General features: G+C 40.2%; 2 protein-coding genes across 2 annotated transcripts in view; one reads left to right on the top strand and one right to left on the bottom strand.

The window, feature by feature from the left end:
• Window positions 1-1,761: 1,761 nt before the first annotated feature.
• Window positions 1,762-15,510, bottom strand: EBNA1BP2 (EBNA1 binding protein 2). Its single transcript, XM_007953031.2, has 9 exons — window positions 15,445-15,510; window positions 15,277-15,360; window positions 14,865-15,034; window positions 14,335-14,458; window positions 12,960-13,049; window positions 5,585-5,660; window positions 5,274-5,367; window positions 2,053-2,215; window positions 1,762-1,812 (listed from the first exon to the last, which is right to left on the bottom strand). Exons 1-9 carry the CDS (start codon window positions 15,508-15,510, stop codon window positions 1,762-1,764), a joined length of 918 nt encoding a protein of 305 aa, XP_007951222.1.
• A 532-nt stretch (window positions 15,511-16,042) lies between these two features.
• Window positions 16,043-27,459, top strand: part of CFAP57 (cilia and flagella associated protein 57) — a 143,286-nt gene continuing 131,869 nt past the window's right edge. The window contains exons 1-2 of the mRNA XM_007953104.2: window positions 16,043-16,199; window positions 26,862-27,178. Coding sequence (XP_007951295.1) covers window positions 16,043-16,199; window positions 26,862-27,178 — 474 coding nt within the window. The remainder of the gene's footprint in view (window positions 16,200-26,861; window positions 27,179-27,459) is intronic.

Consider the following 27,459-nt stretch of genomic DNA (forward strand, 5'->3'; position numbering starts at 1 on the left):
TAAAGAGAATGGCAGACATCCTTTCTGAATTACCCAAGAAAGTTAATACAAATGTACACATTTCAAGTTCAAACGACTTCTACTTAAACATCTTATACCGAAAGATCCTGGAAGATTCCGTTTTGCATTCAGTCTTTAACTTGGAGAATATACCTATTATAATCACACTTGAATTCACTATCATGGATGCTTACAGTGGGAAGGAGTATAAAAATGGATTAGCCAATATACAGAGGAGTCTAATTTTATGATCCAGCGTAAACTGTAAAATAGATTAGGTCCGTGATTCCTTTTTATCACAAGATCATTAGCTTTGGAAGCCATCATTGTACCCTGCAGGTTTCTTTCCTTAAACAGAAATGAATGAGAACAGAATAAAAAATAAAAATAAAAAATAAAAAATAAAAAGCCATCATTGTACCCTGCAGGTCTCTTTCCTTAAACAGAAATGAATGAGAACAGAATAAAAGCAATTTCAGAAATGTGAGGAGATAAAAATTTACCTCTTCTTTTCTCTTTCTTAAGAGGATACTAGAAAATGTTGTCCAGTGCAAGAAAGCATAAGCTAAGACAGAAAAATATGGGATCCAGAAGATAAATGGATTCAATCTAAGTCTAGAAAAGAGACAGAGTTGATAGCTGTATAGCAGACCTAGGTTGTAGCAGGAAGATTATAAGGTGGATAAAATGATGATGCCATCTGGAAGACAATAAGGATCTCAAAGGAAAATTAGTCAAGTAAAAAAATGTAAGGTGGTTATTAGTTCAAGGAATAATCAAAAGCTGTACCACAAAGGAAATCTTACACAGTAGAGCTGGCTCTACAATAAACCAAAAAAATCCAAATGTGTTCCAGCCAAGTTGACTCAGACTCATGGTGGCTCCATATGTTACCAACTAGAACTGACCGCCATAGGGTTTTCTTGGCTGTAGTCTTTATGGAAGCAGACTGTCAGGCCTTTCTTCCACAGTGCCACTGGATAGGTTCAAACAGCCTACATTATGGTTAACAGCCAAGTGTAAAACTCTTTGTGCCACCCAGGGAACTAACTCTACAGTAACTAGTATTTAGTGTAGTACCTAAGGCACTTGACTGCTAACCAGAAGGCTGGTGGTTCAAATCCATCAGCCACTCCTCGGAAGGAAGGTTGGCAATCTACTTCCGTACTGATACTGCCTTGGAAACCCAAGGAAGGGTCGCTGTGAGTCAGGTCTGACTTGACGGCACATAACAACAACAACATTATAAACATTGGTTACTGATTTAAATCACAAGGTAACTATCTGGAGAAATGGCGAAAAAGAAGTGAGGATCCTGTTCTATCATAAAAAGAGGCCCACTGCCCTAAAGTCAGTTCTGACTCATAGCAACTCCCATCAGGTTTCCGAGGCAGTAAATCTTTATGAAGTAGATTGACCCATCTTCCCTCTGTAGAGCAGCTAGGGGGATTGAACTACCAACCTCCTGGTTAGCAATCAAATGCCTTAGGCACTGCACCACCAGAGCTCCTTATAAAAAGTCAAGTCTAAATTATCATCAATAAACAGCAATAATATTTAGTGTGCAAAAGTAACATCTAAATCTTTTAGTTCTAATTGGGTTTTAAACCAACAGTATGTGTTGCTTTGATAATTTTTTTCTTTAGTTTATTTAAAGAATTTTTTTTACAAAAAGAAACCAACAAAAGGGATCTGATAGTACTGTGAAATTTCAAGTCTCCACCTCTTCTTTTCTTGGTTCTTTATAAACAAAGATGCTGCTTAACGTGCTCTGTTCTTCATTTTCTCTCTTGTTCGTTTCCCAGGTCTCTTCTGCAGAAATAGAAACACCATATCTGGTCATATAGCCTACTTCCTCCCCATTACCATTCCAGGCCATTAGCACAGCTTATCTGGACTTCCCAAATAGTCCCCTAATTGATTTCCCTGTCATATAGCAGCTTGGCTTTTGGCCCCAGGGTCAGAATGCATACCCCAAGAAAGGGAGAGGGTAGGTGTGGGGTGGGAGAGGAGGCTGATCCTGGCCCCACCTGGGCCCCCTGGCTCACTTACATTTGATCCCTTCTTTCCAGGCCTCTTGGGACCCTTGCCATGAGCTGTCTTGGCCCGAAAGCTGGATACATCATCATAGCTCTCACGGGTATTCCACTTGGAGCCTTTCTTCTTTCCACCAAAACCAAACTTCTGGTTTTTATAGCGTCTTTTGGCATTGGGCCTGGAAAAAGAGTGGTCCTAAAGGTTACCCACAACACTGCAGATCCAAAGAAACCTATGGTCCAACAATATCCTCAATTCCTTTCTGAGAGCAAAGCTCTTTAAATACTAATATTGCCCAGAGTCTCATCCTCCACCCTACATTCTTACACCACAAACTCCCTCAGCAAGCTCATCTACTCACAGGTTTAACTACCAGAGTAGAGAAATGAACAAAGCAAGAAGCAGGAAAGGATCCACATACTCATGAGGCTTACTACTTGTTAGGAAGCCTTCTATTTTTAACAAAACCTTGCTAAATCAGCCTCAGTGCTTTCAATTTCTCTGAAGAATATACATAGAGAAAAATTTCTATTCATGAAGTTAATACTCAAAGGTAATAAATTTTAAAACTGGTCATCCCATGTTGTTGTTGTTGTTATGTGCAATTGAGTCAGACCCGACTCACAGCAACCCCTCCATGAGTTTCCGAGGCGGTATCACTACGGAAGTAGATTGCCCAACCTTCCTTCTGAGGAGTGGCTGGTGGGTTTGAACCGCCAGCCTTCTGGTTAGCATTCAAATGCCTTAGGCACTATGCTACCAGAGCTCCTGGTCATCCCACAGTAATTTCAAATTCAACATATCCAAAAGTGACTTGCCACTTCCCTTCCGAGACTGATTCCATCTGCTGTGCATCTGCCCTCACTTGGAGTTGGTGGTACCACTGTTCGCCATGTAGCCCACCCAGGCCAGAAACCCGGGAGTCAGTCTTGCTTCTTCCTTCCTTCATTCTCTACACCCAGTTCAATTACTGATCTCTACTAATGTAACCTCCTGAACATTTCTCCGGTCTACTTTCTCTTCTCTCTCCCTATCCCCGTTTCAAGCCATTATCACCACTCATCTGGACTTTCCAAATAGTCCCCTAATCAACTTCCCTATCTTTCTCCAATACATCATTATTCACACAAGTATCAGCACAATCATCTTAGAATGAGAATATGACCTGCTCATTATTTTGAGTAAAAGCCATCACTGTCTCCTCTCTGCCTAGAGGACAAAGTCCAAGCTCCTCAATAGGGCAAGCAAATATTGCCTGCCTCTGACTTGGCTCAGCTCCCTCTCCAACCACGTCACCAGTCCTTGCCTCACATTCCCAGTAACACCAAACATTTGCCGCTCCTCACATATACCTGCTGCTTCACATCTCTATGCCTTTCCTCATCCATAGTCTTCCTTCTTCCTGAAACCTGCTGATCTCCTATTCCTCTGATTCATTGTTACTCATCCCTCAGACCTAGCTCAGTTGTCATCCAGTCAACTCCAACTCACAATGACCCCGTGTGCGTCAGAGTAGACCTGTGCTCCACAGGGTTTTCAGTGGCTGATTTTCCAGAAGGAGATCACCAGGCCTTTCTTCTAAGGCACCTCTGGATGAACTCGAACCTCCAACCTTTCGGTCAGTGGCTAAATGCAGTCACTGTTTGCAATCCAGAGACGCCTGGGCTTCCATACTACTCTTTAAATGCCTCTAGCATATCATTTACTACACCTACTCCTCATTTACTGTTCATCTCATCCTACACTTTACATCTACAAAAACAGTAAAAAATCCACATGACTATTCTGTGTATTAACGACATACGCCTGGCAGTATCAAATGCCAACGTATGAAGCAAGAGTAACGCTGGTTGTGATGGTTAAGATTATGTGTCAACTTGGCTAGGCCACGATTCTCAGTGGTTTGGCAGATATGTAATGATGTAATCTGGCAGTTATGTTATAATTTGGTAGTTGTGTATAATGTAATTTGGCATTTATGTAACGACCTAATCACCCCCATTTCATGATCTGATGTGGCTGTCCTCTATTTTTGCATAAAACTAATTTTCCTATAATGTACTGGTTTTTAGAAACTAACTATGTCAATAAGTGACTAGTGAGTGAACATTGCATGGACATTAACATTTCCCTCAGGCCAGGTGTCTAGGTGTGGATAAAGGTAAACAAAAACGAACAATAATATGTAACATTATGGACATGGCAAATGGGGAATGAAACTAAAGGTACACATTACGTTGAATGTAAAACAAGCTCTTAAAATAAAAAAAGAAAAAGAAACAAAAAAAAAGGCAGCCAAATTTGAATACAATCATAAAGAATAGGAAACAATAGCTAAAAGTATGTGTGTGTGTTTGTCTCTGTGTGTATGTATGTCACAGCCTAACTGACTCTGTTAGGATAGATTAGTGGCTTGCAACCATTTTGTGTATGCATCTATAGAACACTTTCAAACACTTAAATTTTTGGCTGTACAAAATATTGAATATACTGTGGACTGCCTGAAAAACGAACAAATCAGTCCTAGAAGACATACATCAGAATATTCCTTAGAGGTAAGGATGGTAAGAAGTACCTCACTTACTCTGGACACGTTACCAGGAAGGATTTTGCAAGGTAAGCATATCATGTTTCATAAAGTAGAGGGTCAGCAAAAATGAGGGAAACCCCCGACAAGATGTATTAGCACAACAGACTCAACAGTGGACTCAAAAAAAAAAAAAAGCAACATTATCACATCATCAATAAAGAAATGAGCATTTCGAAGAGTATGAAGGGATGGACACTGGGAGGAGGTAACTATGGGGAGGAAGTGGGAGGGGAGCTGCTGCATTGTAAATTTTGGTCAATGACATGAGACAAAGTATATGTGAACTGCTGTATGAAAAGTGAATTTACTCTGTAAATCTTCACCCAAATCCTAATTAAAAAAAAAAAAAAAGAAATGAGCATTTAAGAAGGTCCTAATGAGTGGCAGTCAGGATTTGAACTCTAAGTCATCGTGACATGATGTGAGAAGGAGTCAACTATTACTAAGCATTCACTTAAAATGTGCCAGACATAAAGCTACCTTATTTAATCTTTAAAGACTGGTATTACTAAAATCAATGCCATAGTGCTAGGATTCTTGGTCTTGACTCTGAGACTGCTCTTTGAAGAGGTAGCCTACGTACTCATGAAGACCAGCTCATTAATTACCATCAAACAAAGTAAAAACAAAACCAAAACCTTCTCACCCCTTCTTCATCTGCTGGCCTTTAGGTTTTTCTTTCGTGCCCCGGGCAACAGGTTTCTGATCTCCCTCAAGGAAATCTAATTTATCAGAGAAGCCTGTGAATGAAGAAGTATGCTGATCAGCACCATCACATTTTAAGAACAGTTTAGACCTCAAAATAAGGTTGTTACTTACTAAACTAATATTAAGAGTCATGTCTTGCTCCCCACACTACTCAAACCTTAGGTCCAATAGATTCAAAGCATAATGCATTAGAATTAACTCTAAGGTACCCTTGTGCTCCCTATACCCTTAGGACAGAATTATGCTGACCTTTCTGATATTTCTTAATGGCATTCATCATATGTGCTTTCTCTCGCTGCCTCTTCTGAAGAACCTCTGTTTGTACCTGTAATATGGACAAAGGACAGTTACACGTACTTCAAATCATTGCTCTAAGTGCCTACATTCTCTCAATAACAACACTGTGATTAATACCACTGCCGATGCACATTTACTATGTACCAAAAATTATATTAAGGGCTTTCCAAGCATATTCTCAGTCTATCTTTGTAATAACCCAGTGAAGTGAAAATATTTATTGTCCGCTAAACTCAGGCACAGATAGGTAGCTGGCCCAAGTAACATAGCAAGTGCAGAGCTAAGATTCACAGCCTACATTTTCATCCTATTATTCAATATACATTTACCAAATTACAGCAAATCATGTTTATTTGACGTCCAAATTCCCTATTAATTCAAACAGATTAAATATCCTCTCTGCTATTACTAGCTAGGAAAGTATCAAAAGATATGAGAAAAACCAAACAACCTCCCCAAAACACAATGATGGAAAAAAAAAAAACTTTTTCAGCATTATTAACATTTCAGAAAGGAGGCTTCTTTGCTGCAGAGACCAGTGCATTGTAGGATGTTTAGCAGCATTCCTGGCTTCTATCCACTAGATGTCAGTAGCACACAGTGGTAACACCCAAAAATGTCTCCACAAATCTAAGAACCACTGCTCCAAGGTTTCCTAAAATTAGAAATAATGAACTAATACCAAGCAAACGGCAACCAAAACAGAGCAAGAGGGGAAATATTAGTCTCTGATAAAATAGACTTTAAGGCAAAAGTCAGTATAAGAGATAAGGAAGGGTATTATATAATGATAAAAGGGTTAATTCAATAAAAGAACATAACTATAAAAAATATCTATGCACCCAATGAGCCTCAAAATACATAAAACAAACTTTAACAGAAATGAAATGAGAAACAGTTCCACAATAGTAAGAAACTTGAATACATCACTTTCAATGAAAGACAGAACTAGAAAGAAACTATACAAAGATAGAGATGATCTAAACAACACAATCAACCAATCTGACCTCATAGATAATACAAAACACTCCACCCAACATCACAACATGCATTCTTTTCCAGTGTGTACCCAGAATAGACCGTATGTTAGGACAAAGTAAGCATCAATAAATTCAAAAACAACAAAATAATACAAAGCATCTTCCGGGATCACAGTGCTGTAAAATTAGAAATCAGAAATAGGAAAATTAAGAAAAAAAATCAAATATATGGAAAGTGAATGACATCCTGCTTAAAAACCACTGAGTAATATAAGAAATAAAACATGATACCAAAAAATTCCTGGAATCTAATGCAAATGAAAACACACCAAAACCTTTGGGACACAGCAAAAGCAGTGTTCAGAGACAATGTATAGCAATAAACACACACGTCAGAAAGAAGAGAGAGCCAAAATAAACACCTTAACCCTACAACCCCAACATACAGAAAAAGAAAAGCAAGAAAAAGCCCACAGTCACCAGAAGAAAGAAAAATGATGAAGATTAGAATAGAAGTAAATGAAACAGAAAACAACAGAAAGAATCAAAAAGACTAGAAGTTAGTTCTTTGAAAGGATTAATAAAATTAACAAACTCCTGCTCAAATTAACAAAGGAATAGAGGAAGAAGCTGTAAAAACTATAAATAAATAATGAAATGGGTGATATTACAACAGAACCAATTTAAATAAAAAGGACTATAATAGAACACTATGAAGAATTGTACTCCAACAAATTTGGAAACCTACAAGAAATGGACAAATTTCTAGAAACACACTGACTAGCTAAACTAACAGACTGAGGTAAAAATTTTGAACAGATCCATTACAGAGAAGAAATTGAAGAGGTCATTAAAAAAAAAAATCCTCCCAGAAAACAAACAAACAAACAAAACCCCCCAGTCCAGATGGTTTCTCTGGAGAATTCCACCAAACATTCAGAGAACAGCTGACACCAATACTACTAAAACCCATTCCAGAGCATGGAAAAGAATGAAATACTCCCAAATTCATTCTATGAATCAAACATAACCTTGATACCAAAGCTGGCCAAAGATACCAACAGAAAAAAAAATAAAAAAGAAATTATAGACCAATATCCCTCATGAATACAGATGCAAGAACTCTCAACAAAATCCTAGCCAAGAGAATCTAACACCATATCAAAATAACAATTTATTATGTCCAAATGGGATTCATATCAGGAACGCAAGGATGGCTCAACATGCGAAAATCAATGTAATTCAACAGAAAAGAACTGCATGATCCTATCAACTGATGCAGAAAAGGTATTTAATAAAATCCAACACCTTTCCTAATAAAGACTCTCAGCAAAATAGAAATGAAAGGGAAATTCCTCAACATAATTAAGGACACACAAAACCAACAGCCAATAATGTTCTCAACGAAAAGACTGAAAACATTCCCCTTGAGAACAGAAACTAGACAAGGATGCCCTTTTATCACCGCTATTATTCAATACTGTATTGGAAATCTTTGCCAGAGCAGTAAGGCAAGACAGGAAATTAAAAGGCATCCAAATTAGTAAGGAAGAAGTAAAAGTATCCCGATTTACAGATGATACAATCGTATACAGAGAAAGTCAGAGAGAGTCTACAAGAAAGCTGATGGGACTAATAGAATTTAGCAAAGTGGCAGGGTACAAGATCAACATAGAAAAATCAGATTTTTCTACACTAAAAAAAGAACTCTGAAATCAGAAAAACAATACCATTTACATAACTACCAAAATGATGAAATACTTAGGAATAAACTTAACCAGGGATGGAAAAGACTTTTACAAAGAAACCTACAAAACACAATTGCAAGAAACCAAAAGAGACTTGCATAACTGGAACAATATACCATCCTCAGGATACAAAGACATAACATTGTGAAAATGTCAATACTACCCAAAATGATCTAAGATCTGGTAGCATAGTGGCTAAGACACTTGCCTGCTAACCAGACGGCTGGCGGTTCAAACCCACCAACCACTCCTCGGAACGAAGGTTGGGCAATCCTACTTCCGTAGTGATACTGCCTCGGAAACCCAAGGAGGGGTCGCTATGAGTCAGGTTTGACTCGACGGCACATAACAACAACAACAACAACCCAAAATGATCTATAGATATAATGCAATCCTGATCCAGATTCCATCAATATTCTTTAAAGAAATGGAAAAACTAACCACAAATTATACAGAAAGGACAGCCCCAGATAAGCAAACCACTACTAAAGAAGAAAAAAATAAGAGGTCTCACACTTCCCAGTCTCAGAACCTACTATACAGCCCTTGTAGTCCAACTGCACTGTTATTGATACAGTTGTAGACCCACAGACCAACAGAATAGAACTGAGAACCAAGAAGTAAATCCAATCACCTAAGAATATCTCTGAAAAGAGCCAAAATCCATTAAATGAGGAAGGAATAGTCTTCAAAAATGGTGCTGGCAAAATTGGATATCCATTCAAAGAAATATGAAATAGGACCCATATTTCCCACCACACACTAAAACTAACTCAAGATGGATCAAAGACCTAAATGTAAAATCTGAAACTATAAAGATGGGGGAGGGGGATTAAGGGCCTTAATTTATGGCATAAACAATCTTATCAAACATAACTAAAAATTCACAAACAGCAGAGAATAAATTAGATGACTGGAACCTCCTAAAAGTTAAACACTTATGAGCATTAAAAGACTGTACCAAGAGCAAAAAGAGAACCTACAAGACTTGGAGAAAATTTTTGGCAATGATCTGACAAAGGACTAATCTCTAAAATTTATAGAAAACATTTCAGCAACAAAAAGGTAAAACAATCCAATTAAAAAATGAGCAAAGGACATGAGCACATACTCCAACAAAGAAGACATTCAGGTAGCCAACAAATACACGAAGAGATGCTCAAATCATTAGCTATTGTTCTTGTTGCTTTTGATAGGTGCTGTTGAGTTGGTTGACTCATAGCAACCCTATGTACAAGAGAACGAAATACTGCCTAATCCCGCACCATCCTCACAACCACTGCTATGTCTGAGTCCACTGTTACAGCCACTGTGTCCATCCATCTTGTTGAAGGTCTTCCTCTTTTTCACAACTAGACCAATAAGCAGTATCATGATAAACAGAGGAAAGACTGAAGTTGTCAAGGATTTCATTTTACTTGGGTCCACAATCAATGTCTACGAAACTAGTGGTGAAGAAATTAAACATATTGTATTGAGTAAATCTGCTGCAAAAGACTTCTTCAAAGTGCTAAACAGCAAAAATGTCACTTTGAAGACATAAGCCATTAGAGAGATACACATCAAAACAACAATGAAATAACATGTCACTCCAGCCATAAAATGGCCAAAAAAAAAAAAATGAAAACAAGGGTACGGAAAGATTCAAACACTTATAAGCTGCTGGAGGAACTGCAATGTGGTGAAAAACAGTATGGTGCTTCCTTAAAAAGTTAGAAAGAAATAATGTATGATCTAGGAACTCCACTTTAAAAAAAAGAAATTCACTGCCATCAAGTAGATTCTGACTCATAGCAACCCCCAGTGGATTTCTGAGGCTGTAATCTTTACAGAAGTAGATTGCCCCATCTTCCTCCCAGTAGGAGTAGCTGGTGGGTTTGAACTGCTGACCTTCTGGTTAGCAAATGCCTCACCAGAACTTCTTAGCAATCCCACTACTAGGTATATATCCTAGTAAAATAAGAGCTGTGACATGAACAGATATATGCACATCCACGTTCATCGTAGCATTATTCACAATAGCAAAAAGATGGCAACAACCCATGTGCCATCAATGGATGAATGGATAAACAAACTACAGTATGTACACACAATTGAATAAAGCAACTTTAAAGAATGATGATGAAATGGCAAAACATCTCACAATATGGATGAACCTAGAGTGAATGGATGAATGAAGTAAGGCAATCACTAAAGGCAAAATATTGTGAGATCACTACCGTAAAAAGTTAAGAAAAAGTTTACATACAGAAAAAACAATCTTTGAATGGTTACCAGGGATGGAGGGGGAGGGAGGAAAAATCACTAACTAGATAGGACACAAGACAGTAAGGGGGAGGTGAGCACAACACGACCAAGGTAAAGGAAGAAACTGGGAGGTACACAAGCTAAAAGGCAAAAACAGTAAAGACTATTACACATACAAAATTGCAGTAACAGTAATAAAAAATAGTAATTTACAAATGGCTATGTAAGTAGATATGTAAGTTGAACAGTTGGGGGGTGTGGACAGCAAACTGATAGGCCACTGTGAGTCTTCTTTTTGTTTCTGCTAAGCTGTACTCATGTCAGGTGCCATCAGTCAGCTGACTCATGACGATCTTATACAGAATACAATGAAACACTGCCTAATCCTGGGCCATCTTCAGCTGGTATGTCTGCGTCCACGTCTGAGTCCACTACTGTGGTTACTGTGTCAATCTATCCTGTTGTGGGGTGCTACTTTACCAAACATGATGTCCTTTTCTAGTGATTAATCTTTTCCAATGATGTGTCCAAAGTAAGCAAGATGATGTTTGCCATCCTCATTCTAAAGAGCAATGGTTTTCTTTCTGATTTGTCATTCTTCAGGCAGATCATGACACATTCAATATTCTTTGCAACAGTACAATTCAAATGTGTCCAGCTTTCGCATGCATATGAACCAAAAAAACCAAACTCACTGCCATCAGTCGGATCCGACTCATAGCAACCCCTCCTTGGGTTTCCAAGGCAGTATCACTACAGAAGTACATTGCCCAATCTTCTTTCCAAGGAGTGGCTGATGGGTTTGAAGCACCAGCCTTCTGGTTAGCAGTCAAATACCTTAGGCACTATGCTACCAGAGCTCCCATCACATGCATACAAGAAGGATGAAAAGATCATAGCTTAGGTCAGGTGCCCTTTAATTATCAAAATGACATCTTTGCTTTTTAAAAGTTTAAAAAGGTCTCTTGCAGGTTTGTCCAATGCAGTATGTCATTTGATTTCTGATTGCTGCTTCCAAAGACATTGATTGCTCATACAAGTAGAATAAAATCATTGACAATTTCCATCCTCCATTTATCATGTTGTTTATTCCACCTGTAGGATTTCCATTTTCTTTACCTTCAGACATAATCTATGCTGAAAGCTGTATTGTTTGACCTTCATCTACAAGATGACTTTGTTTTCAACAAGTTTGTATCATCTATGTATTGCAGATTGTTAACAAGTCTTCCTCCCATCCTGATGCCATGTTCTTCCTATTGTCCAGCTTCTCAAATTATCTGTTCACCATACAGACTGAATAAAGTAAAGTGAAAGGACATAACCTGCTACACTTCTTTGGCAATTTTAAACTATACAGTATCCCCTTATTTTATTCGAACAACTGCCTCTTGATCCATGTACAGACTCTGTATGGGCATAGTTAAGTGTTCTGGAGTTCCCACTCTACAGAACATTTATCCATAATTTGCTTGCTAAATTAGATCATGTTAAATATGCCTGTGTCTTTGAGGTGATCTCATCTATCCTGTGAGACCCATCAAGATTAAAAAAACAAAAAAATCTGCAGCTGACCTTTCACAGAGGACAGGACACTAACCTACCCTTACTCTGCTTGGGATTTATCAGCGAAATGACTCCATATGTAGACAAGAGCTCCACAAATGTTTACGTCCAAATGCTGGCAAAGTCTTAACATCCATGCTGATTTTGCTTACACACGTCTACCCACAATCCTAACTTTAATTCCTGTCGTCGTCTTTCTGAGGTGGTCCATGACATAAAAAAGGAAAATCACGAGTTTTATAGCATGCCTGATCTGGTTTCACGTTAGAATTCAGACATCCATAGTGCACACACAGGTGCCACTTTTTCCCTCTCAGCTTGGATGATAATCCAGTAAGACAGTTCCTTACATGGACTTTACAATCCTCTAGGTGGTAAGTCCCAAATAAGGATGCAGATCAGAGTCACCTAGGGTGCTTTTGGGGGTAAGGAGGAAAACAAACACATCCTCAGAGATTCTGAAGTCTAGAAATCTGCTTTGAAAAATCTCCCCCAGATGATTTTGCTGTGAGGTAACCACTGATCTAGACCCAATTCTTCACTGAAAGATGTGAAAACTAAAGCCCAGAGAGGTAAATGACTCGCAAGCAGTCACTACAACGTTTCTGGAAACACACCAGTATCAAGGTAAGATTGTGTGCATGGGTATAAGCAAACACATTCAACTGTGAAATAATAAATACATGATCTAACACATACAGGGCATGGAACCAAATCAGACCAAGACAATCTGATCTGACAAACCAAGCCCAGCTCCTCCTGTTCCCTGCACACTTTCCTTCTCACCTTCTTTCCATACTTCCTAAGTGCTCGCAGTTGCTTAGCCTTTTCAGACTTCTCCATGGCGGCCTGTTTAGTCTGCAGTTTCTGTCGAATCTAAAATAGAAAATGTTGTCAGCTTATCTTATCTGAATCTGAGATGACTGCTACTTAAGACAACCAGAGCAGAGAACAGATATTCTCAACTCTACCAACAGCAGAGCTCAAAGAACATTGTAAATCATTAAGTCTAACCCTCATATTCCACACATGAGGATAATAAGGCCCGAAGGCTAGGATTCTGTCCCACAGACTAAAAGTTTCAGCTATAAGTTTCAGCGGTGAAGCCAAAACTTGAAAGCAACCTTCCCATCCCCAGTATATTTGTTCCATTACACAAAACTACCTCCTTGCAGTCCAGGAAAGACTAGTTTCTCCTCTTCCCTCCTGTCCTTAGGCTGAGGTTAAACCAGCACACATCCTTCCAGTTCCCTTCTTCCATACACCATATACACAGTGAAAACACAAACAGATACCAGGTACCTAGCCTCTTCCCTTAAATACACACATTTCAGTTAAGGGATAAGAAGTTATTTGTTGGTGTGAACATACAGAGGTATAGCTGGGTTCATCTCTAGCTTAGTTCCCCTGGGTACCACCAAGACAAGAGCTCTCTAAAACCCAGCTTGAGACCCAAGGGAGATATTTAAATGTATCTTAGATTAGATATTGGCAATTTTCTTCTTCCCAAAGTGAAGTGAAGAATAAAATCTACATGACTTTATGTCTGCGATATATAGACTTTTAGAAATTAACCCTCATTTCACAGAAGAGTTAACTGAGGCCCAGAGAGAAGTAACTTATCTACAAGTTATAGCACTGTTTACTGGCAATAGCAGGCCAATAACTGTTGTCCTTTCTACACACCATGCTATGACTGTGCCAACTAGGAAATACAAAAGGCCATCTTTACCTCAGGGAGCCCCATTTCTTACTGCAGTCCCTGCCTTAATTGCTTAAATTGGGGGGGAGGGGGAAATCAACCCCACCTTTAGCTAATTAGTGATGATGGCATGTGTCTAAGATGGACAATCTCTGGAAGAGGCAACTATCCTTTTAAAACCAATTTCCCATTATTGTGCTTATAGTTATTATCTTTAAACATTATAAAACCCACTGTCATTGAGCTGATTTTGATTCATAATGACCCCCATTGGGTTTCCAAGGCTGTAAATCTTTACAGAAGCAGACTGCCACATCTTTCTTCCATGGAACGGTTGGTGGGTTTGAACCTTTGACCTTCTGGTTTGCAGCCAAGTGCTTAATTACTGTACAACCAGAGCTCCTGTCAGCTAAATACACACAGCCCTGGCTTTCCAGAAAAACACTTTCCTCTTTTTACCTTTTGCATCTGCTGATCAGACTTGGCCATCTCTGCAAAATAATCATTGGGCCTCTTGGTAGGGACTTTGAGCTGATGCAGGCGGGGTAACACTGCAAGCACTGCAGCCTGGGCCTGGCGGTAGCTGGGAACATAAGATAAAAGTGTGAAATGCAATAAGGGAGGGGGCTTTACCCTTCTTCTCACCATCTCTCATTATCCATGTCAGAGCACTCTCAAAATCTGACATCCACCAGCAAAGACAAACAAACAAAAACTAATAAAACTTCATAAATTTGGGATCTGCGAAAAATTTTAGCTGTACACCTTTTTTTTTTTAAAGGAGGGATGTTGCTAAAAATAAATAAATAAATTAGCGGTTTAAGGAAATGACCATTCAAAACTAATGCCAATTATAAATTTTTATATAGTCACAAGCAAATTTTTGTTATATAAAAGCTGAATGCACTGAGAACCTTTAGCTCACTCCTTCTCCCCTACTCTCTAGCACGGGGGTCCCCAACTTCTCCCACACTGGAAAACAAACATACAAGCTCATCTCCCGCTGGAAGTCATCTTCTGGGTCAACAGCTTTCTGATCCTTGTTCTGAGGAGCTGACTGAGATTCACGGACTTCCGGCACCGGACCGAGGGTAACATCAAGCCTTTCAACCCATTCCAGATCCCGCTTGAATTCAGCCAAACACTGCTTCAGGCCAGGCTAGGAAATCCACAGATTGGGCTCATAAGAAGGATACACTGAGATACCTCTTACAAGCCTAAATCCAATGGCTAGATCAATGGACAAAACGCTAACACGTCACTATCTAGCATGTCATTCACCTTCGTGAAAATGTGCTGGGCACGTTCCTTCCGTGGGGCAAGAATTCAGTCTCCCAACTACAGCAGTGCCTTGTACACACTCCATATCGGGGCCCCCCTCGATTCAGCGACCCAGCTCACCACGTTGTTAGTTGCTTTCTTCGGCCCCTCGAGCACAACATTGAGGCCTGGTTTCAAAAGCCCTCGGGAGAATGCATCCTGCAACTGAGGAACACAACTGGCAGTCAGGACCAAAGAAGTAAGGGACGCTCTCCCGTGTCCAGCCTCGCGAGCCTGGATGACACCTACCTCTCTGTCTGTGACAACAGAATCATCAGAATCGGAGTCCGAACCCGAGACCGGAGGAGTATCCATTCGCAGCACGCACGCCCAAACACCTACCAGAAGCGGAATACGTCGAGGCCCGCTCGGTTGGAAAAAGGGCTCAAGCCCCAGCTGTCTGCTTTCAGTACCCTACTCTCCCTCCGCCGCTCCACGTGGACTCCAAACGCACCCGCACAGCAACTCACAGCTCCATATTAACTTTTTGATAGGGACTTCCGCTTCCGGCTACAGGCCCACACTTCCGGTTTGTCGTTGCTATAGGAACCGCTCAGGTGTTTGGACGTGTCCGGGCTGCTTGAGATCCGTAGAGGTACCTGCGTGGCCTGGTGACCTAGACAGTAGAAGCGAAAAGTGGGAAGGGGTAGCTGGGGTCATCCAGAAGAGCTAGAAGCCACGAAGAAGCAAAGCAAAGGAGGGAAGAAAGAGTCACGCGGTAGGGAGTGTGTGTGGGGGAATCTCAGAGACGGGGCGGGGCCGTGGGGGCGTGTCCTAGAGGCGGGTACGGGCGTTCCTCCACTCATGTTAGCTGCTCTTGGTCTTTACCAGCACTCTGCCCGGGACCATGTCCACCGTGTTAGCTCAGTCGCTACATGTTTTTGGTCTTCGAGCTCACGTGACCAACAATATTTTCTACTTTGATGAACAGACTATTATATTTCCTTCAGGAAATCACTGTGTGAAGTACAATGTGGATCAGAAATGGCAAAAATTCATTCCAGGTAACCCCCTTTAACATCCTGACACATGAATTGTTTATGCTGCGTAATCACGACGCAAAGACTGGAAAGGAACTTTGTTGGCCAATTTGACCTTTTTTCCAGAAATATAGAGGAAATAAATGTCTATCATATAGATTAATCACATATAGCCCATTTCCATCAATTCCAGCTCATTGCCCATATAGCACAAAGTAGAACTGCCCCATAAGGTTTCCAAGACTACAGAAGCACACTGACTGCCAAATCTTTCTCCTGTGGAGCAGCTGACCTTTCAGTTAGCAGCTGAGTGCTTGGCCACTGTGCTGCCAGGGCTCTACTCACAGATGTAGTTAAAAATCACATATAAAATAATGTTAAAGTACTTTTTCACTTCAATATCATGAAATAGTTATTTTCAAGAACATATTTTCATGCATATTCAATATCATTGTCTTTGTCATCATCAGAGCCACTTTTTGAGTTGTCTATCAAGAGAAAAAAGATTTGGCAATCTGCTTCTATAAAGATGTAAGCCTAGAAAATCCTGTTGTCGTTGTTAGGTTCCATCAAGTCAGTTCTGACTCATAATGACGCTATGTCCAACAGAATGAAGTGCTGTCTGCTCCTGCATAATTCTCACAATTGTTATTTTTTAGAGCCCATTGTTGCAGCTACTGTGTCCTCCATCTTGGTGAGGGTCTTCCTCTTTGTTGCTGACTTCTACTTTATCAAGGATAATATCTTTCTCCTGGAACTGATCCTTCCTGATAACATGTCCAAAGTATGTGAGATGCTGTCTCACCAGCCTTGCTTCTAAGGAATATTCTAGTTTTCTTTCTTCCAAGACACATTTGTTCAATCTTCTGGGATTCCATGGTATATTCAGTATACTTCACCAACACCATAATTTGAAGGCATCAGTTTTCTTCAGTCTTCCTTATTCATTGTCCAGCTTTTGTATTCTTATAAGGTAATAGAAAATACCATGGCTTGCTTGGGCCATGTGCACCTTAGTCCTCAAAGTGACATCTTTGTTTTGGGGCACATTAAAGATGTCTTTTGCCGCTAATTTGCCCAGTGCAATGTCATTAGATTCCTTGACAGCTGCTTCCAGTTCCTTCAGCCTTGTTTTTTGCCAATTCCTTCAGTGCAGCTTTGACTTCTTCCTTCAGTACCATTGGTTCTTGAATATGACACCTCCTGAAATGGATGATCATCTTCCAGTTCTTTTTGGTACACTGACTCTGTGTATTCCTTCCACCTTCTTTTGATGTTTCCTGCGTCGTTCAACACATTGCCCATGGAATCTTTCAATATTGCAATTTAAGGCTTAAATTTTTTCTTCAGTTCTTTCAACTTGAGAAATGCTGAGCATGTTCTTCTTCCCTTTTGCTTTTCTAACTCCAGGTCTTTGCACATTTCATTATAATAATTGACTTTGTATTCTCAAGCTGCTCTTTGAAATCTTCTGTTCAGCTCTTTTATCCTGTTGATTCTTGCATCCACTGTAGCTACTCTTCATCCAAGGGCAAGTTTCAGAGTCTCTTCTGACATCCATTTTGGTCTTTTCATCCTTTCTGGTCTTTGTAGTGACCTTTTGCTTTTTTCATGGATGATATTCCTGGCATAGTAGATCATATGGTTGTCTGATTCAAAATGGCCAAAACCACTCCATTTCAGCTCACTAAGGCCTTTATGCATTCCATTTCATTTTTGACAACTTCCAATTTTCCTAGATTCATACTTCATACATTCCATGTTCTGATTATTAATGGATGTTTGCATCTGTTTCTTATTTTGAGACATGACACATCAGCAAATGGAGGTCCTGAAAGCTTTACTCCATCCACATCATTAAGGTCAGCTCTACTCTGAGGAGGTAGCTCTTTCCAGTCATGTATTGAGTGCCTTCCACCCTGAGGGGCTCATCTTCTGGCACTATATCACACAATGTTTCAGGGCTATTCATAAAGTTTTCCGGTAATACATCAGACAGTGTTTCAATGCTATTCATAAGGTTTTCACGGCCAATTCTTTGAGAAGTGGATGGTCTCTTCCTTTTTCTGAATCTGTCTTAGTCTGGAAGCTCCGCTGAAACCTGTCCACCATGGGTTGCCCTGCCAGCATTTGTAACACCAGTGGCATAGCCTCCAGCCTCACAGCAACACTCAAGCCCCCACAGTAGGACAAACTGACAGACAAGTTTGTCTCCCCTAACTGTTCTAAACTACTCTGCTCTGATACTGTAGCATAGTGCCTAAGGCACTTGATTGCTAACTAGAAGGCTGGCAGTTCAAACCCACCAGCCACTCCTCAGAAGGAAGATGGGGCAATCTACTTCCATAGTGATACTGCCTCAGAAACCCAAGGAGGGGTCTCTATGAGTCGGGTCTGACTCGACAGCACATGACAACAAAACAACAACACTTTCTGTATTTTATACATGATCATATATATGAATTTTTAAAATATTACACCAATCATTGTTTTATACAGACAGCATTTGTTTCTTTTTGCTCAAATATTTAGCAATATCTTTGCCAACTACTCCTTTTTACAAATCACATATTCCCTCCAGCTGGGATCATTTTCTTCTTCCCTGATGTGTGGACATTATCATTTCATTTGGTGATAATCCATTGTTGGTAAACTCTTAGTTTTTGTCTGAATATGGTTATATTTCATTCTTATTTTTGAAAAACAGCTTTTCAGGGTACAGAATTTTTGTCAGCGTATCATGAATCTTACTCCATTGTTATTTTGTCTTCTGTTTTGTTGATGTCTTGAGAAATTAGCCATCAAGTTCTTTTTGTAAGTGATGTGTATGTGTGTATGTATGTGTTTTCTGGATATTTTTAAGATCATCTCTGTATCTTTATTATATACATATATATGTCTTTTCTTTTTTGTCCTGTAGGAGATTATCATGATTTGAAGTGTGTGTCCCCAAATTGTGTGTCAACTTGGCTGGGCCATGATTCTTATTGGTTTGAGAGTTATGTACTAATGTCATGTGGCAGTTTTGTAATGATTGCTTAGATGTAATCTTATGTAATAAGCTGATCAGTTATAACAGAATTAGCGTGGATGCAACACTCTTAATCCCATCATAGCCCTGATCCCATGTAAGGGTGGTTTCTCTGGGGTATTGTTTATAACACCTTTTATAAGAGATAGAGAAGTGAGCAGAGAAAGGGGACCTACTACCACCAGGAAAGAAGAGCCAGGAAAAGAGCACATCCTTTGGACCCAAGGTCCCTGTGCTGGGATCTTCCTAGGACCAAGAAGCACAAAGAGATAAGCCTTTCCCTAGAACCAGTCCTCTGAACTCAGATTTCTAGCCTCTTAAACTGTGAAAGGGAGCTCTGGTGGCATAGTGCTTAAGGCACTTGACTGCTAACTAGAAGGCTCGTGGTTCAAACCCACCAGCCACTCCTCAGAAAGAAGGTTGGGCAGTCTACTGCCTTGGAAACCCAAGGAGGGGTTGCTATGAATCGGATCCAACTGGACAGCAGCACGTTGAAACTGTGAGAAAATAAATTTCTGTTTGTGAAAGCCATTGACTTGTGGTATTTCTGTTACAGTAATACTAGATAAGACAGGATTCTTGGGGATTCTTGAAGCTGAGAATAAGTATCTTTGAATGATTCTAGAGAATTATCCATTGTCAGTGAATATAGTATCTTTTTCATTCTTTCTACTAACTCTTTCTGGAACTCTAGATCTTCTCAACTCCATTCCCCATATTTATTCACTCTCATTTATATTTTCCACTTCCCAGTCTCCCTGTGTTGCATTTATCTTTTAGTTCATTGATTCTTTTTCAGATGTTACTGTTTAATGTATGCATTGCATTTTAAAATTTCAATTATTATATTTTTCATTTGACGTCCATATTCTCATTCTTCTCTAGTCTGCATCCCTTCCCTTCTGCTCTTGACTCCATTCCATGCCAGTAGGAGCCTCATACAGGAAACCTGCATTTTCAAGCTCTATCCATATCTCCCATAAACAACCACCTTTGACCATCTCTCAGGCCCAGATCAAGGGCCAGAGACAGATCTCAGAAAGAAGTCAATGCAGATGTTGTCAGCAAACTCAGGACTAATTGGGCAGAGAATTCCAGAGCCCCAGGTGCCTGCAACATTATCTGGTAGAGGCAAAGCAAGCTCCTAGTGGCCTGGAGATTCCATTTCATGAAAGGGTTATAGCCAGAAAAGGCCTACAGTGAGGCATTCTAACGTGGGGTCCAGGGAAGGAGCCCTGCTAGCCAAGTCTAAGGGCATTGCTGATAGGGTGGAAAGTATAAAAGTCATAAAAACCAGAATATGTGGATTTGAATATGACTTTCTAATTTATTACCTCACAGGGACTCAGTTTTCTCATCTGTAAAATGGAGATTATGCTCAGCTTGCTCAAAGTATAGTCATTATGAGTATCAAATTTACTCATTTTTCATTCAACAAAAATTTATTAAGCACATACTATGGGTGGTACAAACAGTGCTGCTAACCAAAAGTTTGAAGGTTCAAGACCACCTGGGAGCGCCTTGGGGTATGGGGAGTAGCCTAATGATCTACTTAAGAAAATCAGCCATTGAAAACCCTATGGAGCACAGTTCTACTCTGACACACTTAGGGTCACCATGATTCAGAGTCAACTACAGCAACTGGTTTTGGTATACTGGGCACAGACTAGACTCACAAAACCCTCCTGTTGCGGTGCTTCCATTCTAGTGGGGAGAAATGAGCATAAATAAGATAAAATTAGTATAATACAGAATGTATTAGATAGTGATAGATGCTAATGAGTAAAAAAGAAGCATGGAAGGAGGAACTGTGGGGAGAGGGTGAAATTTTCTATAGGGTTGCTGGAGAGGGCTTATTAAGTACTGTATTTTTATGCAAATAAGGCTCATCTTATACTTTAATTTTTTTGCCAACTGTGCCCCCCCAAGGTATTTTTTAAGTGCACTGTGCTAATTTTTTACCACAACATGGATAGCATGCGTATTCCACACATATTATTTGTGTAAAGATACTGTAAGTAATGTTTAACAAAGACTGAAGGAAGTGAAAGGGCTTGCCATGCTGATATGGGTGAAGGTAGGATGCATAGTGTGGTAGTTAAGTTTGTGTGTCAACTTGACTGGGCCTGGTTGAGTGGCTGGGCAGCTGGCTGTAGTATTCCCTATGGTGAGATTGGTAATTAACTCCATGGTGGAATCTACTGGGAGAAGCTGAGAAGCTGCTTTAGGGATGTGGCTTGCTTCCTTTATGTAAGAAACAGCTTTGGGAATGGTCTCTAGCCTTTTGACATGCTTGAACCCTGCATGTAACCAAGTCATTATTCAACAACCTGCCATGCCCTGTCGATCTTGGGACTTCATCTGGACTTGAATTAGTGGCCTGCTGTGTTTGGTAACATTGAGACTGTGCCTTTATACTTGTCAACCTTGGGCTTGTCAGTCTCAGCAGCCAATAGCTGTCTGAGTGAAGAAAAGCCTTCAGCTTCAGTGGGCTGGGAACAGGAGGCAGAGCTGAAGCCCAAGACTAAGGGGCTTTCACCCAGCCCCTAGTACCTGGTACTTTGAATTCGGACACCTAGCCTCCCGAACTGTAAGAGAATGCAGCTGGTGGTAGTTATTCCCCATCATGAGACTGGCAATCACCTCCATGGTAAGATCTATCACAAGCAGCTGAGTAGCTGCTTTAGGGATGTGGTCTGCTTCCTGTATATAAGAAGCAGCTTTGGGAATGGTCTCTGGCTTATGGCACCCTTGAACCCTGCATGTAGCTGAGTCATCTTTCAGCAGCCTGTAATGCTCTGTCAATCTAAGTCCATTAAAGTCAATGGACTTTAATCAATAGCCTACTGTATTGTTTGGTAACATTGGGACTGTGTCTTTTCACTTGTTGACCTTGGGTTTGTCAGCCTCAGCAGCCAGCAGCTCTCTCTGAGTGAAGAAAACCTCTAGCTTCAGTGGGCCAGGAGCAGGAGGCAGAGGTGAAGTCCAAGGTCGAGGAGCTTTCACCCAGCCCCTAGAGCCTGGCACTTTGAACTCAGACTTAAAGCCTCCAAAATTGTAAGAGAATAAACTCCTGTTTGTTCAAGCCATCCCACTTGTGGTATTTCTATCAGAGTGGCACTAGCAAACCAAAACACATAGCAAAGAGAATAATGAAAGCTCTTAGTTATTAGGGGATCCTAGTGTGTTGGAGGAATAGCAAAGAGGCCAATGTGGCTGGAGTGGAGTGCAAGGTTGTGGGAAGCAAGAGGTGAGGCAAGGAAATAATGAAGAGCAGTATCACATAGTGTTTTGTAGGTCATTGGTTCTTACTCTGAGTGAGATGAGAATCCATGGGAAAATTTTGAGTATGATCTGACTTATTTCTAACAGGCTCACTTTGGCTACCATGCAGAGAATAGACCTTAGGAGGGACAAGAGAGGAAGCAAGGAGACCAGTTCAGAGACTGTTGAGATAATCCAGGCAAGAGAAGGTGGTAGGTTGGTTGGAGTGAGGTGGTAGCAGGCAATTGGGATGGTGATAAGAGGTCAAACCCTGAAATGCATATTTTTGAAGTATAGGTGACATTTCCTCATAGACTGCATAAGGTCTTTCATGGAGTGAAAGACTAAAAAAAAAAAGTATTTGGTCTGAACAAATGGAAAGATGGAATTGCTGTTCATTGAGATAGGAAAGGTGCAGGAAGATGAGGTTATGTGTAGAAATCAAGATCTTAAATTCTGGACATGTTAAGATTGAGATGCTTACTAAATATTCAAATTAGATGTTGAGTAAGCAGTTTGATTTGGAGTCTGGATTCAAGAGAGAAAGGTCCAGGCTAGTGATAGAGAGTTGAAAGTCATCAGCATATAGGTAATATTTGAAGTCATTAGAATGGATGAGATTCCTTTGGTAGTGAATATATTTACAAAAGAGGCCTAAAGAATAAATTCTGAAGTACTCCTACATTTAGTGCTGGGGAAATGAGGAAGGATCAGCAAAAGAGGCTTTGAAATAGTGGCCAGAAAGATAGAAGAAAATTCATGTTTCAGTGAGGAGGGTCTTAGTTACCTATGTTTCTATAATAGAAATATCACAAGTGGATGGTTTTCAAGAACAGAATTTCTTTTCTCACAGTTCTGGAGGCTAGAAGTGTTGGCTGTGTCTATTCCTTCTGTGAGTCTCTCTTCTAGTTTGGTGTCTGTTGGAGATTCTTGGTATTCCTTTGCTTGTAGATAATCCTCACATGTCATCTGTCTTCTCTTTTGTGAGATTGTGTGTTGTCCAGTCTTTTTGTAACTTTTATAACCGAGAAGTGATTAGGTTTAAGATACACCCTACATTAGGATGACTGCAGCTGGTTGGTTGACTGCATTATGTTGCATTGCTTTATGGAAAGTAATCTGTTCTACCCAAGTTCAGCTGTAATCACATGTAACTACTCCATGACAACAACTAGAATAATATTTGACTAAACCACTGAGAACCATAGCCTATCCAAGTTGGCATATGAAATTAACCATCACAGGGAGAGAGTCATCAACTGCATTAAAACAATGCAAATGTATTTTACAAACTCTAAAATCAATCAATGTGAGCTCTGTGGCGTAGTGGATAAGGCATTTGATTGCTAACTGGAAGGTCAGCGGTTCAAATCCACCAAAGGAAGTCGGGGAAATCTGTTTCCATAAAGATTTACAGCCTCAGAAACCCAATGAGGGTCACAATGAGTTGAATGACTCAATATTTATTAAGCACCTAAATGCCAGGCACTGGTGACTACATTAAACAGATGAGTGGTAGGTAGGTCCATAGGTAGGTAGCTAGACAGATAAGCTCCTTATGGCTCCTGCCCTCCAGGAGCTCTCAGTTTTGTAGTGTAGACTAGCATGTATTCAAAAGAGTTGTTGTTAGTTGCTGTAAAGTTGATTTTGACTCATGGTGACCCCAATGTGTGCAGAGTAGAACTGCTTCATAGATTTTTCAAGGCTGTGACCGTTTGAAAGCAGATCACCAAGCCTATTTTCTGAGGTGCCTCTGGGTGAGTTTGAACTACCAGCCTTTCAGCTAGTAGTCCAGCAAATGTTTAACCATTTGCACCACCCAGGCACTCCTTGTTCAAATGAGTGGGACTGTGCAAATAAGTATGAGAAATGCTATGGCAGATATGGCCCTGGCACAAAGGATGGAGTGAGCATTTTTCCTTTTTTTCCCCTAGGCAATCTCAGCTGTGCTCACAGATTTAAATTCCTATTATGTCTTTTACATCACTATCTTTTCAGTCCCAACCCTTCCACGTAGCTTTACAATCATATGCAACTGCCTGTTTGACCTCCTTACCTGAATATTCCACAATATGTACTTCATATACAATGTGTCCAAAATTAGATTTATCATTTCCTTTCTCACACCTCTCTTTAGACCCTACCTTGCCAGATACTCAAACACATGATAAAGATATGATTACAAAAACAATATGGCCCTCGTATAAATATACTAACCAAAAACCAAACCTGTTGCCATTGAGTTGATACCAACTCATAGTGACCCATAGAATAGAGTAGAACTGCCTCATGGGGTTTCCAAGGCTGTAATCTTTACTGAGGCATACTGCCTCATCTTTCTGCCACGGAGCATCTGATGGGTTCGAACCATTGACCTTTCAGTTAGCAGCCGAGCCACCAGGGCTCCTTTATAAATATACAAGAAACCCAATAATAAATGTGTAAATATATGAATTTGGTATAGCATAAAGGTGGCATTAAAAAATCAGTGCTGGGACAACTGGTTAAATATTTGGGAAACCATTTAGAGCTTCACTTCATACCTTTTATCATAATGAGCCTAGATAAATTAAAAACTTAAGTGTAAAAAAATTAAATAAAAAAACTGGCAGTGAATAAACATGAATTCATAAATATACATTGTTTGGGTGGACTATTTTAAGCTAAAAACAATGGAAGAAATCCTCACCATTCCCCCCCTTTCTCAGGTGTCAGCACTACTCCCAGTCACCTACACCAGAAACCTCAATATCATTCATTACTCTTCTCACTCTCATCCCCCTCATCCAGGCACTCACTCAGTCCTACTGATCTGACCTCTCAGCATTTCTGCAGTCTTCCTCTCCCCTTCCTATTTGCACCTACACATGCTACCACCATCTCTGACTTTTTGAAATAACCTGCTGACTGTTTTTCTCATAGGATTGCCTTATACATAGCTGCCGGCAGGATCTTTCCAAAACACATTTGACACATCTTAATATTTTTCAATGGCTTCTCATTTGCCTTCCCAGTAAAGTCCAAACTTTTGTGCATGGCCCTGGATGGTCCAGAACCTGGGTGGTTCTCCAAGGCTGAATTTCTTCCTGCAGCCCTTCCAGAGAAGTTCCGTGTGCTGGGGGTACACGACTCAGTGGGTCTCTCTCTGCAGCTTGTTGTGAAATAGCAGTTTGGTGTCCCAGCGTTTAGCATCCCTTCATCCACTTGGTGTCCCATGCCTCATTCACCCTCTCTGCCCTGGGTTTCCTTCCAGTGCTAACTTATCCACTAAGTACATATTGCCTAAAAAAAAAAAAAAAGACATACTAACTGCCATCGAGTCGGATCTGACTCATAGCGACCCCTCCTTGGGTTTCCAAGGCAGTATCACTACAGAAGTAGTTTGCCCAATCTTCCTTCCAAGGAGTGGCTGGTGGGTTTAAACTGCCAGCCTTCTAGTTAGCAGTCAAACGCCTTAGGCACTACGCTACCAGAATTCCTCCCATAGTGCCTAGGGCCCACAATGTTTTTAGAAGACCAGTAAAACAGTTTAATTTTATTTTAAAAGTAGAAAAATGAATGTAACAACAATGAACATATAATAATGAATTCAACCTGGATTATATCCCTCTTTATATGAATGTAGTCATAGTTTTTTTATATTTTTATAAAGTTCACAAAAGCAAAAGTGCCTAGGGCCCATTTCCCAAATAAAGTATTTGCACTTTAATCTTTGCCTCAGGCTCTGCTTTCTAGATGGCAGTGGTTTTTGTTCTCGTGCTTGTCACCTTTTAATTGCAAGATGACTGCTGTATCACCAGGTGTCACTGCAGTGTTCCAGGAAAAGGAGGGTAGAATGCAACTATCCCTAGTTGTTAAGAAAATACAGTTTTACCATAAACCACTCCAGCAGACTCCTGCATCCATCCCATGGCCAGACTGTCATATAGACCACCTAACTGAGATGGAGGCTGAGGAATCCAATAATTAGCATGCTAGCCTCTTGAGTAGAGGAAGAGCGTTGTGTGCTCAAGGCATAAAGACTTCTACAGTTTGGTCTTGTTCCCCTCTCTGGTCGCCCTGACTGACATGTTGTGCTCCAGCAATATCAGGCTGTTGGCAGTTCTCCCACCATATGGTGCTGTTTCTCTTGTCCACACCTTTGCTCAAGCTCCTCCTGCTATTTGCCCCCTTCCCCGAGCCTAGTTAACCTTACCTTCTACCTTCTTCAGGAATTGTTTCCTCCCTGGTCCTCCCACCTTTGCCTCCTCACACTCATATACATAAGATGTACCAAGGGCCTGCCAGCAATTGATAATTACCTGTTTGTACATGTTTTTCTACTACTGTGTCTAATTTGTTTTGGTAAAAACATGATCTGCCTCATCATCTCCTTTCTCTTCTGTTTGCAGGCTCAGAAAAGAGTCAGGGCATGTTGGCCTTGGCCATCAGTCCCAATCGACGATACCTCGCTATCTCCGAGACTGTGCAAGAAAAACCTGTCATCACCATTTATGAACTGTCTGCTATCCCTTGTCGGAAGCGCAAAATCCTTAATAATTTTGACTTCCCAGTTCAGAAATTTATTAGCATGGCTTTTTCTCCAGACTCCAAATATCTGTTGGCTCAAACATCAACTCCAGAGTCAAACCTTGTCTATTGGTTATGGGAAAAACAGAAAGTAATGGCCATTGTTAGAACTGACACTCAGAACAATGCTATCTACCAGGTACCTGCTAAGATAACAAATATCATATAAATTATAAAGAATAGTAAAAGTTGTCTTTTGTTGAAAGCTTTCTCTATATCAAGAAGTGTGCTGATTTTTTCCATGCATTCTTTAATTTAGTCTCATAACAACCATATAAGGTAAGTACTGCTATTGTGATATAATCAAGAGGTCATTAAAAAGATAAGAAAGGAAGAAAGGACCAAAATGGATATCAGAAGAGATGCTGAAACTTGCCCTTGAATGGAGAGTAGCTAAAGCAAATGGAAGAAATGACAAGA

This window comes from Orycteropus afer, unplaced genomic scaffold (genome assembly GCF_000298275.1).
Source record: "Orycteropus afer afer isolate SDZICR_OR568_19922 unplaced genomic scaffold, OryAfe1.0 scaffold00370, whole genome shotgun sequence".
Lineage (NCBI taxonomy): Eukaryota > Metazoa > Chordata > Mammalia > Tubulidentata > Orycteropodidae > Orycteropus > Orycteropus afer.